This window comes from Garra rufa, chromosome 2 (assembly GCF_049309525.1).
Source record: "Garra rufa chromosome 2, GarRuf1.0, whole genome shotgun sequence".
In the NCBI taxonomy this organism is placed as follows: Eukaryota; Metazoa; Chordata; class Actinopteri; order Cypriniformes; family Cyprinidae; genus Garra; species Garra rufa.
The window spans coordinates 14,738,174-14,759,219 of NC_133362.1; the positions used below are offsets into that span (position 1 = coordinate 14,738,174).

General features: G+C 33.9%; 1 protein-coding gene across 1 annotated transcript in view; it reads left to right on the top strand.

Annotated features, from left to right (window-relative positions):
• eys (eyes shut homolog) overlaps nt 1-21,046 on the top strand; it is a 303,309-nt gene that overhangs the window by 230,948 nt on the left and 51,315 nt on the right. Inside the window, exon 36 of the mRNA XM_073834888.1 lies at nt 5,123-5,273. Within this exon, the coding sequence (XP_073690989.1) occupies nt 5,123-5,273 (151 nt within the window). The remainder of the gene's footprint in view (nt 1-5,122; nt 5,274-21,046) is intronic.

A 21,046-nucleotide genomic window follows, 5' to 3' on the forward strand; every position in this document is an offset into this window, starting at 1 on the left:
ATAGAGAAAAAGGACAACGGAAAAAAGAGCGCCAAGCGTCCCACAGGTGGGACGGTGACAGTTGAGTTGTTAAAGGTAGAATTTCTGCAAATTGCTCCAAGTGACATAACATTATACACAATTTTATGAAGTTGCACTGAATGGGATTCGAACCCACAACACGACGGGGTTCAAACTTTGGAGCCAGTGGGTCAGCAGAGTGTGCCACTCAGTGTAGACTGTGGCGATGTAGACTGATTAGCATGGTTAACCTGATAGCTAAAGAGCCCCATTAAAACGAATGGCAACTAATTAGCATGCTAACCAATTTGCATGCTAAGCTAACTAGCATAAATCAACAAACACAGGCACGGTCAACTTTGGAGAGGTATTTCTCAGGAATGGTAATGAATATCAAAAATCGGTTTAGTTATTTCTGTGCGGCTCGGTCCAAAGATCATATGACCAGATTTTGGACAAAATTGGGACTAATTGGCAGAATGAGTAGGGGAAAAACTGTTTTTCATTCACTTCAATATGGCTGACAGTCACATTTCTGGAAAATGACAAATGAGACATCGTCAGAATTGGCATAACCCAGGAAATAAAACGGTATAAAAATGACTAAATTTGGACAATGTTTTCAGAAGTTATAAGCATTTTTGTTAGAATCGTTATATCTCTGAAACAGTAGGTGGCGCTGTCTTTAAACTTCTGAGGTACCTCCAGGACATTGTGTTGATGATGCCTAGTGGTTTTTGTCCAGATATGTCAAATGGTTTAAAAGATATTGCAATTTATGTTAAATTTCAAAATGGCGGACACATGATTCAGTGGATCCTGGCATAATTGATATCCTCAGATTCGGCATGACCCAAGGAATCCACAGACACCAATATATTGATTTTCTGACTAACCATTCAAAAGTTATAAGCTATTATATGCTTTTTGGCTATCTCATGACCCATAGGTGGCGCTGTTTCCAACTTTGGCATGGACCCTCAGACCATGGTGCTGATATAGCCTCTGAACCAATTTTGGGTCAACCTCGTTAACTTTGCGACATCATAACTTTTGAACAGAGATGAATAAAAAAAATTGGTTTAGTTTTGTCTGTTCAGCTTAGTCCAGAGATCATCTGAGCCAAATTTGAGAAGAATTGGGTCAATTTTGAAGGAGTAGCAAAAAGACTGATTAAAGTACTTTTCAAAATGGCCTCTACTGTAATGGGTGGGGTCTTAATGTAAGGTATGGAATGTGATCATAGTGATGAGAGGAATCATGTCTACTAAGTTTCATTTTTCTAGATTTAGGGGTTCAGGAGTTATTAGCATTTTAATTTTGAATTTTGGACTAGTGGTGGTGCTATAGAGTTGGTCCTAGGGACACCAAATTTGGTCAGATTACTGTTTATGGTCATGACTATAATTGTGCCAATTTTCATCATTTTCCTATATTGCATTCATAGGGCTGCCATAGACTCCCATTGGACGAGAAGAAAAATAATAATAAAGAAAACATACAGATACAATAGGGGCTACAGCCCTTTTAGGGCTTGGCCCCTAAATATAATATAATGTAAAGAAATTTACTTTCTCAAATAATAAATAAATGAATAAATAAATAGTAATTTTTTTTTAAGTCTTGTGATGAACATTTGATAATTTTCAGTTTCATCCAAAAAAAAGTTGTTTTTACATAATTCTAAGACAACTAGTAAAAATGCTTGTATTTTGGGTTATTCTAATTTTAATACAAAATTCTATAATATTTTTGGATTGTATTACATTAGACAAAAAAGTATGCTTACTCAATGTCCCATATTATTTAAATCGTAACCTAGAATATTTTTTATTTTAGTTTATTTTATTGATTTTACATTTTTAAATGTGACTTTTTTCTTTCCTCATTTTAATACGGAATTCTAATAGCATTGCAATATAATATAATATAAACATGTTTTACAGTCTCAATTATTTCACAAATTATTTGAATAGTGACCTGGAAACAATACAGAAAAAAAATCTTTATTTTACTGAACTGTAATTGTAAAAAAAAAAAAAAAAAAAAACATGATAGATTGAAATTTGAAAGAAAGGATAAGCAAAACACCACTGGTATCTAAACCATAATGTAATAACAATTCTATTAATTCTAAAGTTAATAAAGTTTTATTTTGCCTGTCATTAAATTAACCTCTTGGGTTCAGGTGTTTTTCCGCTGGTGGATCATAACGCTCAGATGTGTGGGTGTGCAGCCCAGTTAATGCTCTCTTGTCTGAATGTAAGAAAAGGTATAACTCTAGAGATCAAAGGAGGCTGATCAGAAGACATGCATCAGAATGCAGAAAAATGCTCAGAGTTACACCTGCATCTCATTCGTTCGCTCCCTTCCAAACAATACCTTCCCGGGAGCGCCATGTGAGACTCCCGCTGGGCTTCAGTCATCAGCCGACAAGAGGGATTGTGAATATAACAGGTGACAGCTTCTGACAAGAGAATGCACGCACCGTTAGACCCAGTACAGGGTAACAGGGCCATGGGGACAATAAGGAGTAATTTGTCATTTTCCTACACACCATCCCCTTAACATAAAAAAGACGAAGAACTACAACTGTAGTTGATGCAGTAGGTGCCAAGTGCATCTGCAATCACTGGGGTTGTTGCCAGATATGCCACAGTAAGCAGGAAGCTCCACAATATTGTTGTGTGTCTACTCAAGCTCAAGTGGGAATAAAATAGGCGTTGTGATACCTTGTGCTTTGTACACTGTAAACCATGATGCACTTATGCACTTTAACAATATACTTACATTTCCTGAAATTCTCATAATTTGTTCTCACTTATTGTTAGCAGATGTGGCTGGTTTACAAATAAATTAAAAAAAAAAAAAACAATGTAATGAATGATTCATTAAAAAAAAAAAAGTTGTGCATTTTGAGTATTTGCAAACCAAAATGGTATCAAGTCTGCAAGCAATAGCATGGCAGCATTTCATTCCTGAGTGAATGATTCAGTGAAACACAAAACCAGTCTATTGTTTTGTTCTGGAATGAATCATCATTTTTTCAAACTGGTTAAGTGATTGATTCATTGAATCACTCATAAAATTAATCAATTGTTTTCTTCTTGAATGAATCAGCATTTTTTTTTTTTCAAATTAGTTAAGTGATTGATTCATTGACTCATAAAACTAATCGATTGTTTTCTGTTTGAATGAATCAGCATTTTTTCAAATCAGTTAAGTGATTGATTTGTTGACTCAGTCATAAAACCAATCAGTTGTTATCTTCTTGAATGAATTAGCATTTTTTTCATTGACTCACTCGTGAAACCAATTGTTTTGTTTTTGAATGAATCAGCATTTTTTTCAAACAGTTGAGTGATTATTTGACTCACTCATAAAACCAATCAACTGTTTTGTTCTTGAATGAATCAGCCTTTTTCAGATGGTTAAGTGATTGATTCATTGACTCACTCATAAAACAAATTTGTTGTTTTGTTCTTATATGTATCAGCTTTTTTATCAAATTGGTTAGGTGTTTAATTCAGTTATTCATTCATAAAACCAATCAATTGTTTTGTTCTTGAATGAATCAGTATTTTTTCAAACTGGTTAAGTGATTGATTCATTGACTCACTCATAAAACCAATCAATTGTTTTGTTTTTGAATGAATCAGCATTCTTTTAAACAGTTAAGTGATTAGTGATTGATTCACTTATAAAACTAATCTGTTGTTTTGTTCTTGAATGAATCTGCCTTTTTTTCAGATGGTTAAGTGATTGATAAATTGACTCAATCATAAAACAAATTTGTTGTTTTGTTTTTGAATGTATCCACTTTTTTACCAAATTGGTTAAGTGTTTAATTTGCTTATTCATTCATAAAACCAATCAAATTTGTTTTGAATGAATCAGCATTTTTTCAAATGTTTAAGTGATTGATTCATTGACTCAATCTTAAAACCAGTTAATACTTTTGTTTTTGAATGAATAAGCATTTTGTTCAAATACTTCAGTGATTAATTGACTTTCTCTTTAAACCAATCAATTGTTTTGTTCTTGAATTATTCAGTTTTTTTTTTAATCGGTTAAGTGATTGATTCTTTGACTCACAATTAATTGGTTTGTTCTTGATTGAATCAGCATTGTATCAAACCGGTTAAGTGAGTGATTCATTGACTTGCACTTAAAACCAATCAGTTGTTTTGTTCTTGAATGAATCAGCATTTTTTTTTTCAAACAGTTAAGTGATCGATTTATTGACTCAATCTTAAAAACTATTAATTGTTTTGTGCTTGATTAAATCATCTTTTTATGAAACGGTAACTGATTGATTCATTGACTCACCCTTAAAACCAATCTGTTGTTTTGTTCTTAAATGAATCAGCATTTTTTTCAAATGGTTACGTGATTAATTTATTATTATTATTTCATTCTAGGGACAAATCCTAGGGTTGTAAATGGACCTGTAAAACAATTTTTGCCCTTTCCTATGCCATATACCTTCTATGTAGATATCAGCGAACAATTTAAAATATTGTATCAATGCATTCTATGGCACCTTCAATGAATCAGTGTGTTTGAACGAATCAGGTGAATAAATGATTCCGTGAGTCACTCACAAAGTCGCTTCTGTCTGCATTAAATGTCAATCAGTAAATTATAAAATGTTCAGTAAAATTTTCACAAGTAATTAAACATTTATTTTACTTTATGTAACTTTTCAGGTTTGGACAAGACAAAAATAATATCGGCAAAAAAAAGTCACCAATGAAATGCAAAAATGCATTTGTTGCATAAAATGTATCTATGAAATATTAAATGTCTATGAAATATACCACCAAGTAACAAAAGTAAACAATCCCATTGCAATTGATGTACTTTATGAAGATTTTTTTCTGGTTAGAATTTGCTATGCACACTATTGAAGTCAATTTAAAAGAAATAGAGATTTTGTTTCAAATTAATGTTGAATGAGGTCGGAGAACCATCATTTGAATGACTGAACAGAAGCCAGAGATTCAGTATAACTGAAACAGGGTTTTTAGTTACAAATGAAAACAGGTCATCTCTAAATCTCATTATGATAAGCTTTGAATGAAAGTCGCCTCATCTTTTTATATTTCCTCTGTCCTTTCAGCCCGGGAGCAGAATTTCGGAGATCGTTTCCTCCATGTGTTTCTCCAAAATGGAACAGCAGTGGCCAGGTTGGGCTGTGGTGGCAATCATGTTTTGAATGCAGTTGCGTCTAAGAATATCTGGAACAACAGCTCGGTACCAGTTATAGTAAGGTGAGAATTGTTTCATTTATTTTTTTGCACCACAAAAAAAAAACACATTCATAGTATTTGTTGCTGTTTTAAAATATGTAATGAATCTCAAAACAAGATTAACAAGGTTAAGTCATCAAATTGGGAACTTCAGTTGTTAACCTGACAAAATTGTGTCGTTTTGCAATTTGGCAATAATCTGTGAAAAATAAACTTAATTTAAGACATTCAGGACATTTTAAAGCTTGATATCCTGTGCAGATTTGCTTTTCAAATAAATTGTTTCTTGATTTAAGAAGGCTTAAGACAATTTATTTTATTTTTTTTGCTTTTCTGGATCTGGTTAATATAATAAAAATCAACCCATGGGAAATTAAAGTCTCACAGTTGAAGAAACACCCAAATATGTGTTCAGACGATGTGTTCATAAGTCATAAAAGCTAATTCTATATATGTTTCCTATATGCCAATTTGTGTGTTATTTATAAATAACAGCAGCAGCTCTTTTCTGGGTTTTTTTGTTTGAGTATGTGCTCTTTAATTCACATGTTTGAGACTCATGAGTTTTGACATATGGGAGTTGCATCAAAGCAGCATTTTCGTATGACTCAGGTTTGATGTTTTTCTTTGTTGTAATTTCCATAATCACACAGCAACAGTGAAACGTACTGCTACATATTAGTCATTGTTCCTTTCAACACATAACAATAATGCCAATTAACATTATCTTGAAGGAGCCAGTCACGGCTCGTGCGTAATTCCATAATTAATATAATGGAATGAATGTATATAACCACTCAAATAGGATATATATTTAAGGTCACAAACTATCGCACCATTACGTGTCCCGTTATATATTTAGTAAATATGACTGTGCTTGAATGTATTGCTGAAGTCATTTGCATAAGAATTCAAAAGGTTTGAATGTCAAGAGGCTGTTAATAAAATTACATTTATTCACTATTAGCATATCTATTGCTATTACTGCATTAAATGATGTAAGTGAATCATAACATATTATAATTAGGGCTTTCAATTTAACACATTAATTTAGTGCAATTACATTATATGATTAAAAAAAAATGTTAAAAGTGCAAGATAGTGGAAAACAGAGACAAAGTCCACAGTAGGCCAACAGTTTAAAAGTATTGCAGATGGAATACAAAACCAATTGATTTGTCTACAAAAATGACTACGTCTTGCAAATGTATGCATTTATTCAATTACATTTTAGCTCAGCCCTGGATGCATGTAAAGCATGTAGTTTAATGAAATCTGGCCCAATGTAATTGTGGTCAGAGAGCAATTAAGCAACATTTTATTGCATATACTTTTTAATATCTTGGCTGTAAGGCTATTTTGCGGACGCATACAGCAGTCCTCGGCCATTAGAGTGCTGCTTTCGCTTGTATATTTGATGGGTTTCTTGAACAGCTTTTCTCCCATAGGGGAAGTGTTTAGATGCCAAGTACTTCTAACTTAACAATCCGACAGGCTGTATCAGTTGTCTCTAGATATTCCTGCTGTCTTGTTTGACTCAGTGGTCTCATCTCTTAGGACTTGGAGAAGGTTTCTCTCCTTCTGTCACTCGTCTGAGGAAATACTCTGGCTGATGGAATGGAGATATTGTCAGATGTGCCATCTGCACTTTTCTGAATGTCTGCTTTCTTTGTTCTCAATATTCCACAGAATGAGTCATTCTTTTGACACTGGCGCATCCATGTCCAATAAGATTTTGAACAGTAAAGAACAGAGAAACTGTAAAAAATGTGCATGAACTCCTTACCTGATTCAAAAGGTAGAATGAGAAATTGAAATATTGAGTTTATTTGACACATCCTAGAGCTGGAGCATTACAATTACAGGGATAGTTCACCAAAAACTTGTATGACTGACTTTTTGTGTGAAGCATAAAAAATGTTTTATGTTTTGTTTAGTTTTTTCATAAAATGAAATTCTGTGGGATCCAATGTTGGATCTAAAAGTTGAAGATTTATTCGAAATGTCTTCTTTCGAAGAAAGAAAGTCATGCAGGTTTGAAACAACATAATTGTGTGTAAATACTGACAGGATTTTCATTTTTGGGTGAACTGCCTCTTAAATCCATGGTTATTTTATAAGATTAAAAGAAGAATGATTCTAAGCACAGACACAAAGTTAAATTAAATACAAGGCTTGGATTTCATTCTTGCAAGTTCCAGAGGCAACATGTGATAACAGTCAAAAAAAAGTGTCTTAAGTATCAAAATTGCACATTTATATGAAACCTCTTTAAAAGCCGCAAGGTTCAACAGCAAGTTCAACAGGATAAAAAGAAATCCATCTCTAGTTAAAAATTTAAGCAGCAATTGACACAGCATGGTGTCTGAAGCAGTGAGTAGAAGACTGTCTTGAATTGGCCAATGTGCACTAGCTAAATCCTTTTAAAAGGAGTGTGCAGTATTGTAGTTTAAATAGCATTAAGATTACAGCAAGTTAAAGACATCATTGCAAACAAATAAACATGCACCATGCTGTGCCAACAACTCATGCTGAAGGCAACTGGGAGAGTGTGTTTTATTCACCTGTTGTCAATTTCAAGGCCAATTTACTGTATGCTGCACTGGCAGACACAGACCAACTGCCAACTGATTACTGTACATCACTTTTTAAACATTCCGATGTTAAATAGGTGAAAATAAGTGCTGACCAACAGACACTGACTGGGGTAACACGCTGATCCAACAAAACCGGCCAAACTGTCTGTTACTGTTTGTTTGCGTCTGTCAGTGCAGTGTGAATTGGCCTTTACATAAGAGTTTTTTGCTATCACATTTGTGTATGTTCAAGAGTGAAAATACATACAAGTAAAGTAAAATTCCACTAAGTAACAATGCAGGTTAAAAGTTTAATATGTGACCCTGGACCACAAACAGTCTTAAGTAGCATGGGTATATTTGTAGCAATAGCCAACAATACATGGTACATGTATGGGTCAAAATTATAGATTTTTCTTTTATGCCAAAAATCATTAGGATATTAAGTAAAGATCATGATATTTTGTACATTTCCTACCAAAGATATATCAAAACTTCATTTGGACAATTTTAAAGGCGATTTTCCTAATATTTAGATGTTTTTTGCACCCTTAGATTTCAGATTTTCAAATAGCTGTATCTCAGCCAAATATTGTCCTATCCTAACAAACCATACATCAATGGGGCTTATTTATTCAGCTTTCATTATTCAGATGTTGTATAAATCTCAATTAAAAAAAAACTGATCCTTATGACTGGTTTTGTAGTCCAAGATCACATATTGTACTGAATATTGAGTTTCTTATATAGGAAGATGTTGCACACAGTTTTATATTTGATTGAACTATATTTACTAATTTATAAAAAAAAAAAAGCTTAATTGCAAAATTAAAAATCTTGCTCGCTCTCAGGCCATTCAAGATGTACTTGAGTTTGTTTTATCAGCAGAACAAATTAGAAGAATTTTTGCATTACATCACTTGTTTAGCAATGGATCCTCTGCACTGAATGGGTGCCGTCAGAACGAGAACCCAAACTGCTAAAGTAATGTAATGTAAATAATCCACAAGCTGCATCATTAAAGGAGTAGTTCATTTTCAGAACAAAAATTTACAGATAATGTACTCACCCCCTTGTCATCCAAGATGTTCATGTCTTTCTTTCTTCAGTCGTACAGAAATTGTTTTTTGAGGAAAACATTTCAGGATTTCTCTCCATATAATGGACTTCTATGGTGCCCCCGAGTTTGAATGTCTAAATTGCAGTTTAAATGAAGCTTCAAAGGGCTACCAATGATCCCATCCGAGGAAGAAGGGTCTTATCTAGCGAAATCATCAGCTATTTTCTAAATTTATATACTTTTTAATCTCTACACAGAGTACACACAGAGCTAGACAAGATGAGCATTTGAGGTTAAAAAGTTTATAAATTGTAATTGTTTTTAGAAAATAACCCATCGTTTTGCTAGATAAGACCCTTCTTTCCTCGGCTGTGATCGTTTAGAGCCATTTGAAGCTGCATTTTGGAAGTTCAAACTCAGGGGCACCATAGAAGTCCATTATATGGAGAGAAATCCTGAAATGTTTTCCTCAAAAAAAAAAAAATCCTTACAACTGACTGAAGAAAGAAAGACATGGATGACAAGGGGGTGAGTACATTATCTGTAAATTTTTGTTCTTAAAGTGAACTACTCTGATGTTTTTAACTTCAAACCACTGTTTCCAGCTAAAATATTTGTCTGCTTTCCCTAATACTGCTTTCTCCAGTGAAAAAGTCATCTTGTCTGAATCAGGAGAGAAATATGCAAAGATCAAACTGAGTAACTGAATAACTGGTGGCCATAAACTTAGTCAGATAGAAAAATGAACTCTAAATTTACGTTCGCATAAATCCTTTCTATGAAGCCCCTATTTATAATACATTATAAGGGTATTTCTAAGGCATTATAATGAATGCATAATGCATTATAAAAAACCTTATATGTTATATCATCTCATGAATAATCGTAACAACAGTTATAATACATTATAATATTTGAGTGTTTGAGGTTATAACTTTTAAGATTATGATTATTTATAACACACAATGGACACCATATTAAATCTACTTAATTTATAATGGACTATATCATATTACATTTATTTTTTACATTATATTAGGTTTTATTTTGATGGTCCACCTAGTCTATTGACTATAAGCAACTTAACTTTCGCCAACTAACACTCCTTAGAGTGTAGACTTAGGTTAAGTTTAGGCTAGGTAGAAGGTTCATGTACTTGCAAAGTTACTTATAATGAGTTTGTCTTTTGGGGAACCGTCAAAATACAGTATTAACATTTATTTTGCATACTAATAATAATAATTACTGCTAGTTGACATGCAATTGCAGAGTTACTTATCAAAAGCTGTCTAAAGAGTACCATCAAAATAATCAAACTGATTATATTACACATTCATCTGATCTGATACCTGATCTTATGGCTATTTGAGAAATATTATTATTATTATTGGTCTTTGTATGCTTTAAGTAAAGTGACATGAGTAACATGGCAAAATATGAGACTTCTAATACCTTATAACTATGAGGAGGTAATCATACTCATAAAAGCTATAATCACAAATAAGTAAAAATTATAACACATTAAAACTGTTCTTATGAATACTCATGAGATGATACAACATATTATAAGGTTTTTTATAATGCATTATGCATTCATTATAATGCCTTAAAAATACCCTTATAATGTATTATAAATACGGGCTTCGTAGAAAGTGTTACCCAAGTTTTTATGACAGCCACCATTTAAATGTTTATTGGAGTAGAAATATAATTATGTAAGTGGAACTTTATTATAAACTTAATTGAGTGTAATTTAAGCATTTGTATACAAATCAGTTAATTTTAACCTTCAATATTATAATAATGTAGTAGCAACTGACTCATATTTACAGCATTAGTTTTTTTTTCTTGAGAAAATTTGGCAAATACTATATCTGATATATATCCAAAATAATCAATATTGAATCAAATCTGAAATCTAAATCGCAAACTTGTGAATCAGAATCAAACTAAATCATGAATCAGTTTGTGTCAAAAACCCAGCCCTAGAATTAATTCCTTCATCTTTCTTTCATCTTTCGGTTGGTGCTATAATAATATCCTGCTATCTCCATATACAGTATGTATCCTGTCCCTGACCCCCAGGCACTGACATGAGGGTCTAATCTCCTCCTCCTGTCAGACGGGGAGACTAAACCTGGCTTTGTCGATATCAATAATTCTGCCTTTTGATTTTGAGGTCATCTCTCTGGGTCTGCTGGAGCCGTGAAGATCTGATGAGATCAGGCGTTGCGTGGTACTGGATCAAGGTCAGCCAAGTGGCACTTAAGCAGAATTTTAATGCAGCTGGAAAGAGTGTGGTACCTTTCATTAGAGGAGAAAGTCTGAGTGGCACATTATTTAATTATTTCTTTTTAATTAACATAAATGTGTTGCCAGTTTTATGAGTGTGGTGTGATTTTGGAGGCTGTACATGTGCATCTCCGGCCAAAAGTACCCAGACATCCTGTTATAGTTAAACGGTTTGGCTATTCTAGATACGTGCAGAAGATCAAGCATATAGCCGTGCAATCTCATTAAACAATCATGGGCCGTACCTGTTTTGCTTCAGCTTCACAGTCTCCCGAGGTGCATAAAGAAATGATTTACTTAGCCTGGTGTGAAAAAAAACTTGACTGCCCTGCATAAAACCCAGACCTGAGTCACCTTTGGGATGAATTGGAATGCTGACTGCCTTGACCTCCTACGTCTGAATGGGAGCAAATCCCTGCAGCCATGTTCCAACATCAAGTGTAAAGCCTTCCCAGAAGAGTGGAAGCTGTTATAGCTGCAAAAGAAGGGCTAACACATACTAACATATATTTTAAAATGCTCCACAGTCGCATATGGGTGTTAGTGTACGTTTGTGTGTTTCTCCTTTCTGTGACTCGATGTTGAATGATGCTGTTGATTATCTAACTCTTTGTGGGGTTTCCCATCAGCTCAGATTTTCCATTGCCGCAGTGTAATGGGTCACTTGAAAAAACGGGCACTGGCGAAAGTAATGTGAATCATTGGCCCCTGATGATATACCTGAGAGCAGTACGGGGAGTTTGAGATGCTCAAGTCTGTGTCAACGGACTATTTGGGGAAAGTCCTTCAACACTCGACATGTCAATGTTTATAGATGAGGCCAACTGAAATTATAGCAGCTGTTGAGCAGTTGAGGAATGATTGAAAACCTTGTCGGTTGTCTCAGTTAACTGAAACATGTCACGCTTCACTATTACTTATGGATTACTTATGGATTACTTGTTCATTTAGGATCATGCTTTAGGATAAATAAAAAAGGTGCAAGGTGCATTACCAATGCAAATTAAATCAGTGTGAATTTTAAATTCCAATTCAATTACTGAAGTTGAATTGAATTAAAATGGAAAGCAATTAGAACAATGTTTTATATAACTGCTGTAAATAATGTCTTTCATTTGTTTAATATGAAATACCCACAAACTTGATTCCATAAACATTAAATAATACTTATTATCAAAAAAGCTTAATCGCAAAATTAAAAATCTTACTCACTCTCAGGCCATTCAAGATGTACTTGAGTTTGTTTTATCAGCAGAACAGATTGGAAGAATTTTTGCATTACATCACTTGCTTAGCAATGGATCCTCTGCACTGAATAGGTGCCGTCAGAATGAAATAATGTAATGTAAATAATCCACAAGCTGCATCATTGAAGGAATTTACAGATAATGTATTCACCCCCTTGTCATCCAAGATGTTCATGTCTGTCTTTCTTCAGTCATAAAGAAATTGTTTTTTGAGGAAAACATTTCAGGATTTCACTCCATATAATGGTCTTCTATGGTGCCCCCGAGTTTGAATGTCTAAATTGCAGTTTAAATGAAGTTTCAAAGGGCTACAAATGATCCCATCTGAGGAAGAAGGGTCTTATCTAGCGAAACCATCAGCTATTTTCTAAAAACGTTTACAATTTACATACTTTTTAATCTCTACACAGAGTACACACAGAGCTAGCAGATGAGCATTTGAGGTTAAAAAGTATATAAACTATAATTTTTTTTTTTAGAAAATAACCGATCGTTTTGCTAGTTACAGTTTTTCTCAATTGCTAAAACACTATAACCAGTCTTTTGAACTAAAATTTCAAAACTATAACGCCATTTTTGAAAAAGCACACCCATTTCCCTAAACAATAAACACTATTCCCTGCTTTGACACATGAGTTATATTTGGTGAACTGTTACTGCAAAACTCTACACACAAATCCCTACATTTCTCAGTGCTTACACCATGTGGTCATTTAGAAAGCACAAGCATTCAACATTGTTCACTCAATCTGTGAAGTTTGAGCTCAATTAGCACACAATTATCCAAGTGGAAACACTAGGAGTCAAAATTTAGCACACCCAAATCAGAACCTAAAAGAAGCCAAAGTCAGCTTACAGTTTTTCTCAGTCACTTTGGTGCATTTCTCAGATCAGAAATGAAATTGTCAAAACTACTTGTTCAACATCCACATCATCTAGTCTCTTGTGCACATCATAAAAAGCTTCTCATTCTTCTGATCAAGTTGTGATTGCTTTGGTACATTCATACAACTGATTAGATAAATTTGCCATGAATTTATTCAAGTGAATCTTGACTTTCACTAATGAAGATAATGTATATCAACCAATGATAAAGCAGTTCTCTGAAATAGCTCAAAGGTACATCTCTTGAACCTTCAATTGGAAAGCATACTGTATATAGACAGAGGACAACGCAGGAGTTACAAAATCTGACAGTAGACTTTCTAATTTTTATTTTTACCTTTGTGCCCATATTTATTTTTCTTTGCTGTTTCACAATGACACTGTAATGCATTTTTATTTTTTTTCTCATACCACTAGTACAGTACAAGTGTAACTGTGAATCCTATCCAGTCTTTTTCAATCAGTATCCCACATACAGTAATGTGTAATTTTGAAGAGGAAGAGTAGGAGGTGAAAGAGGAAGAGGAGGAGAAGAAGGAGGACGATGACGACAACGTGGAAGAGACAGAGGAAGAGCAAGGACAAGAAGACAAGCAGTCTCCTATATTTTAGTTGATGAGTGCCAGGGTTGGATCAGGCATGCAAGAGGATTTGACCCCTGCTGCCTGGCCAGGGCTAATTTAGCCTGTGATGCTGAAGAGGTTCTTTGGCCTGTCCCAGACCAAAGACAGGATTCTGGGCAGAAAAATTATATTTTGTTGTTGTTTGCTGTTTTGTACTGTACTCTACAGTACATTAAATTAAGGAATAAAACACTTGCAAAGGCATAGATTTGTTGTTTTCATCATGTGAAAAGTTTTTTATTTGGATTGTTTTGGTTGTATTGTTTTGAATTTATCTCATCAGTGTGTAAAACTGTGTTGTAGTGTGTGTGTTTTTGAGGATTTGTGTGTCATGTCTGAGAGCAAAGTTTGGTTTTTCAGCAAGATTGTGTTGTTTTGAGTGGAGAGCTTCATTTTGACCTCAATATAAGAAGTTTGGGGAATTGAGTTAGGAGTTGTGGATTTGTGTTTAGAGTTTCGCAAATAAGAGGCATAATTTCAAGAAATGTGTTTAAGCAATTGAGAAAAACTGTAAGACCCTTTTTTCCTCGGCTGTGATCGTTTAGAGCCATTTGAAGCTGCATTTTCGAAGTTCAAACTCGGGGGCACCATAGCACCATATTACAGGTCCCAAAAAATATTAAGCAGCATAACTGTTTCCAACAATGATAATAAATGAGCATATCAGAATGATTTCTGAAGGATCATGTGACACAGAAGACTAGAGCTAATGGCTGATAAAAATTCAGCACTGAGTTACAGAAATAAATTACATTTTAAGGTATATTAAAATAGGAAACAAATATTAGAAATTGCAATAATATTTCACAATATTACAGTTTTTTCTCTATCAAATAAATACAGCCTTGATGAGCATAAGAGACTCCATTAAAAAAAACTTTAAAAAATTGTACTGATTTCTAACTTTTGAATGGCAGTGTATATAATAAAACTGAAATTAAAAAAATAATCATTTAAAAACTATATAGACGTATTTAAAAAAATAACTAAAATGTCAAAAACGCAACACAATTACTAAAACTTTAATTAAAATGAAAATGGAAAATATAAAAATAAAAACAAATTCAAACTCTTAATAAAACCTGAATGATACTAAAATAACACTGCTACTAATCAATGTTTAAAATCCCACCTGTAGAAATGTTAAGTTTATATCTATCACAATATTTAAAATTAATTATCAATTAATGAACCATGATAGAAGAATATAATTATATAATATAATATAATGTCGAGGAAAGATTTATTCTGCCTACACCCATAAAAATAAAAGTGCTTTAAAAGGTTCTTCACAGTGATGCCATAGAAGAAAGAACCATTTTTGGTTCCATAAAGAACTATTCAGTCAAAGGTTCTTTTCATAATCTGAAAAACCTTCTTTCGTGACAGAAAGGTTTTGTGGAACAGAAAGGTTCTTCAGATGTTAAAGGTTCTTTTATGGCATCGTGAAGCACCTTTATTAGTGTGTATGGCTAAATTAGTAAACAAGGTAAATATACAATTAAGAATAATTTGAAATCAGCAATCAGACTTAGTTTGCAGAAGCAAAACTAAAATGTCAAAAAGAAAGAAAAAAAATTAAACTCAACCCTGTACAGAAGCCAGTACAGTTAACAATCAAAATTGTGGTTGGATTTACTTCTGGTTCATTCATCGCAGTGCAAGCGGAAGGTCAGGTTAAGTGCATTTCTTTGTTAGATACAGTATCCCACGCAGTGTGCTCTGCTCTATCCTGCCATTGTCAGATGCAGTAGTTCTGATATTACATTCATGCATGAGCTCTAGTATACAGAGCACTATATACAGTACACTCTACATAATGTTAAATAGCAAAAGCACTGAGGGAACATGCTGGATGCATGTATTAGACCAGTCATATAACAGTCTAGGGGGAAAACAACAACAACAAAAAACAACAGTCCAGTTGTTAATAAATGTCAACTGTGTAATTATAGCACAATTTTGAATCGAAGCTATCGATCAGAAATAGCTGGTAGCCACTCATGTGCTGATTACAGCCTGTGTGGTGTTTATAATGTGTGCATGTCTTATTCATTTTAGGTACTGCAAGTGATTCAGTCTATTATCGTGTTCATTTTGTTCTGTTCTCTCTTGCCCTTTTGTGTTTACTGGCCCATGATGCACAGTTCTCTTCTGCGTGACACTGTGGCATTGTGACAAGCAAATTTCCCCTCAGGGATCAATATATTTCTATCTTATCTGATCTTACTCAGCTCACATATATTCATATCAAGTGACAAGTGGATGGGTCGAGTGCGCAACAGTCCTCCGCCGCATCGCTTCGAGAAACGATGGAAGGAATACTTTAGTCCAAACTTTTTGATCAGTCTTCCTAAACTGCTGATGTAGATTTCAAACATCAAAGCACACCTCAGAGTTTTAAAGAAGTCTGAAACTTACACCTCATTCTCCCTCTCTCCCATTTCTGGGAATAATGTTCCGTTGTGAATGTTTGATGTATTCAATTCACTTGAAGAACGATCTTTTATTCATACGTTGATCTTATTAATTCATACTTTGTGAACGCAGTTTGACTGTGCTGTTTCTAAGCGGTCTGGCCCTCCTCTTCTGGTTTCTGACTTTCGTTGGCTTGTTACAGATGGATCATTTGAATGCATACTGTTCGAAGTCAACACTGCGTGTAAGGTTACCCTTCTAATATGGTCTGTTGATCTTGCATATGTATTGCTGGAGGCTTTTCAGTGTTGAGTCTGCTTAATCTGGTGTAGTACTGGTTTGTGCAGCAGACAGGTTAAATTAGGTTAAAGGCTTACGGTGGTGACATATTATTTACCCTCTAAGTCTGTTGCGAGTGTTTGTGTGTCTACGTATGTCTGCATATATTGTCAGATGCTTCTGCTGTGATTGGCTTTAACCCAAGTCTGCTGTGTGTGAGTCATTTCTGTTCACACAAAGCCAAAGGTCAACAAGCGCGAGACGCTGCATTACACAGCATCTCGTCCTATCCTTTATTACACATGAACTTTCCATTCCCTAGCACATATTATTATTTAAATGTATGCCATTTATTCCTGGGGAGCTACTGCTGGGTTTGTTTGGAAAAAAAATGAAGCATTCTTAACGCAGCTGCTCTGTGGATCAATGCATTAGATCTGCAGGTATTTTTGCTTCTTTGCTATTTATTTCCCAGTAACCGATGAGACCACGTTTTGGTGCTATATATTCTGTTCTCGAGTTGTTGAATGTTTTTTCTATCTATCTATTTATCTATCTATCTATCGTTCTGTCGTTCTATCTATCTATCGTTCTGTCGTTCTGTCATTCTGTCATTCTATCTATCGTGCTGTCTATCTATCGTTCTATCTGTCTATCGTTCTATCTATCGTTCTATCGTTCTATCTATTATTCTATCTATCGTTCTATCGTTCTATCACTCTATCTATCGTTCTATCTATCATTCTATCTATCGTTCTATCTATCGTTCTATCTATCGTTCTTTCTATTGTTCTATCTATCATTCTTTCTGTCGTTCTTTGTCGTTCAGTGTTTTGTCGTTGTTCTTTGTCGTTTAGTGTTCATTTAAAATAGAAATCTTTTCTTTCTATTGTTCTAACTATCTATCGTTCTATCAATATGTCTATCTGTATATCATTCTATCTATCGTTCTGTCTGTCTATCTATCCTCTATCGCTCTATCATTCTATGTACCGTTCTATCGTTCTATCTATCATTCTATCTATCGTTCTATCTATCGTTCTATCTGTCGCTCTGTCTATCGTTCTATCTATCGTTCTGTCGTTCTATCTATCGTTCTATCAATCTGTCTATCATTTTATCAATCTATCAATCTGTCTGTCATTCTATCGTTCTGTCTTTCTGTTGTTCTGTAGTTCTGTCATTCTATCGATCTATCTATCTATCTTAATATTTTAATATTTTTTGGGACCTGTGATACTTTTTTCAGGATTCTTTGATAAATAAAAAGTTTAAAAGAACAGTGTTCATTTAAAATAGAAATCTTTTCTTTCTATTGTTCTAACTATCTATCGTCCTATCAATCTATCTATATATCATTCTATCTATCGTTCTGTCTGTCTATCTATCCTATATCGCTCTATCATTCTATGTATCGTTCTATCATTCTATCTCATTCTATTGTTCTTTCTATCGTTCTATCAGTCTATCTATCAATCATTCTATCTATCTGTCTGTCGTTCTGTCTGTCTATCTATCTGTCTATCATCTATCAATTGTTCCATGTATGTATTGTTGTATTGTATGATCTCGTTCTATCGTTCTTAATATTTTAATATTTTTTAGAACCTGTGATACTTTTTTCTGGATTCTTTGATAAATAAAAAGTTAAAAAGAACAGTGTTTATTCAAAATAGAAATCTTTTCTTTCTATTGTTCTTTCATTCTAACTATCTATTGTTCTGTCTGTCTATCTATCATTCTATCTATCTACTATCTATCTATCGTTCTATTGTTATATCGTTTTATTATTTGATCTACTGTTATCCGGTGAGTTTGGTGGGGGGTAATTGAGAATGAATGGGGGAAAGTCACGTGAGAGGATATGATTGGATATGACTGGTTATGTTCAGCTGTGATTGGTTCATGCAATAAATCCCGCCTCTTGTGTTCATGTGCGTTCGCTAATCAGTCTGAATGAACAATATAAAGGTGTTAATGGGAAAACTAATTTTAAAAAGTAAGTAAACAACTCACAACCAGTGTTAATTTTGTTGGAAAATTATTTTTGTCAGCGGCATATTTTTTACCAACAAAATCGTCAATTCGGTCCGGTTTTCTGAGCAAAAGCAGTGTCTCTCATACAGCACACAAGTACTCCTTGGAGAAATGGAGAAATACACACAGAGTTATATCGAATTGACGGATGTGAATCAGTACATTGCATTCGTGCATTCGGTTTTAAAGGAACAGCAGCCTAATTTAGTTGCTATTGTCTGTGGCAAGAAAGACAGAAATTAACTCTCTTTATGAGAAGTGGTTTCATTTTAATATAAAGGCATGTTGCGTGTCACAGCAGTTAAATTGGTGTCTAGCATCAAGCCTATATAATGAGTTTGGAAATTTTAGAGAAATGCTTAAGAAATGCATTAAACTGTAGCTAAACACTAAACTAAAATTATGATATTTAGTTAGACTAAAACTTAATAAAAAATGACTAAAACTAAATGCTATTTTATTCAAAAGCATATGACTAAGAATAAATCAAAATTTGCTGTCAAAATTAACACTGCTTAGATATAACACTTTGCTATGTCAAAATAAGACCTTAAATGTCATGAAAACATGATCTGTGGGAGTTAATAGTGAGTAATCAGCTTGGTGAAATTTAAAGTAAATCTCTGTGTGTGTGACCAGTATTTACCAAGCTCTGATGACTGATGCTAAATATTTAAAAATAGTTAAAAGTTAACTATTAAAAAGAATAGCTAAACATGAGTTCACAAATAAAATGTATTGTTTAATTCTTACTGCCTTTGGTTATTATTTTGGAATAAATAAATGAATAAATAAATAAATAACACTAACTTGATTAGATTCATACTTGGTTTTATTAATTACATTGTTAATGTAAACATATAAAAGTTTTTTTTCTTCTTCTCTCCCTTCTTTTTCTGATAGTCTAAGTAATGTTAATTTAACCAAGAAAATGTAACGGCACATGAATTTACATTTGTTAAAAAATGTATCTATCTATCTATCTGTTCAAACATACAGTAAAAACAGCATTGTTGTCAAATATTTGTAAAATTTAAAATAACACTTTTTTTTGTTTTATTAAATTTCAAAATGTAATTTATTCCTGTGATGCAAAGCTGCATTTTCAGCAGCCATTGCTTCACTCTAATTCACTCTTCACTCTAAAGAATCATTCTAATATTTTGTGCCTAATAAACATTTTATAATCAATGTAAAAGCAGTTGAGCTGCTGAATATTTTTGTGGAAGCCATGATACTGTCATTTTCCATTCAATTAAATATTCAACGCGTCCTTGCTGAATAAAACTATTAATATCTTTTTTATATAAAATACAATATACAGCATATTTAAATAAATCTATTTTTTATAGCTTTTGCGATGTGTAATATGAAAATACATGCAATTTGCATGTGTCCTTAACTGCTTCATAGTCACATTTCATGTACTTACTTAATATGGCCAAATAACCATTCGCAGGTCCATTTTGAAGATCACTATTGGGGATTGGAACGATTGGTGATTTTAAATTTCAGTCTCCAAAAGAACCCACATATTTCCAATACAGCTGCTACTCAAAGTTTTCTTTCATGCATGCTTGTAAAATATACCAAATTTCTGAGAGTAACATTTGTGTCTGGCAGGCTGTAAGCATTGTTATTTTTAATCAGCGATGTAGTCAGATGACTCCCGAAATACCTCATCTGGAGCAGCGTCTCAAAGCCGTAGGGCGTGCCTGTAATTTGGGTCTGGAAGATCAGCTGGAGACATGACTAAGAACACAGGCTGCCCAAAATAACTGAAGCCATTCGAGTGAGCTTGTTATGCAAAAAATGCCTTGACACTTTAATGCAAGAAAGTCAGTGCAGCTGGTTGAGCGAGTCTGAGGGGCTGCGCCTGTCTTTATCAGCTCCCTCGGTGGGGGTGATCAAGGGAAACGCCGTTATCTGCCACCGGCCTTTGACGCGTTAGCGCGCCTCTCAGAAAACATGCATGTGGGAACAAAGCTCTTCAGTTCTGCATTCATCTTAGGTAGCTTATGATGACACAGTCAGTTTGAACTATTGACATGTTGTGGACAATGTGATAGAAATGATCAACGAGTGGCTGCAATTGTGTCTTAATGGCTATCATTCAGATGAACAGCAGGTCGAAGTGGATGCATGAATGAATTCAAGAATTGGAGGTCTATTTAACAGCCCTTAATTAGCATAATCATATATTTTTCTTACATTATCTGTGGGCCAACAGGGAATTGTGTTTATGGTGTTTCTGTGTGCGATTATCACCCGTCATATCGCCGCTTGTTATTATTGCCGTTCCTGTTGGACTTGCAATGTGGCATGAAGTGAAAAGTCCTCTCTAATTTCTGCCTTTGTTTTCACGTCCACCAATAAA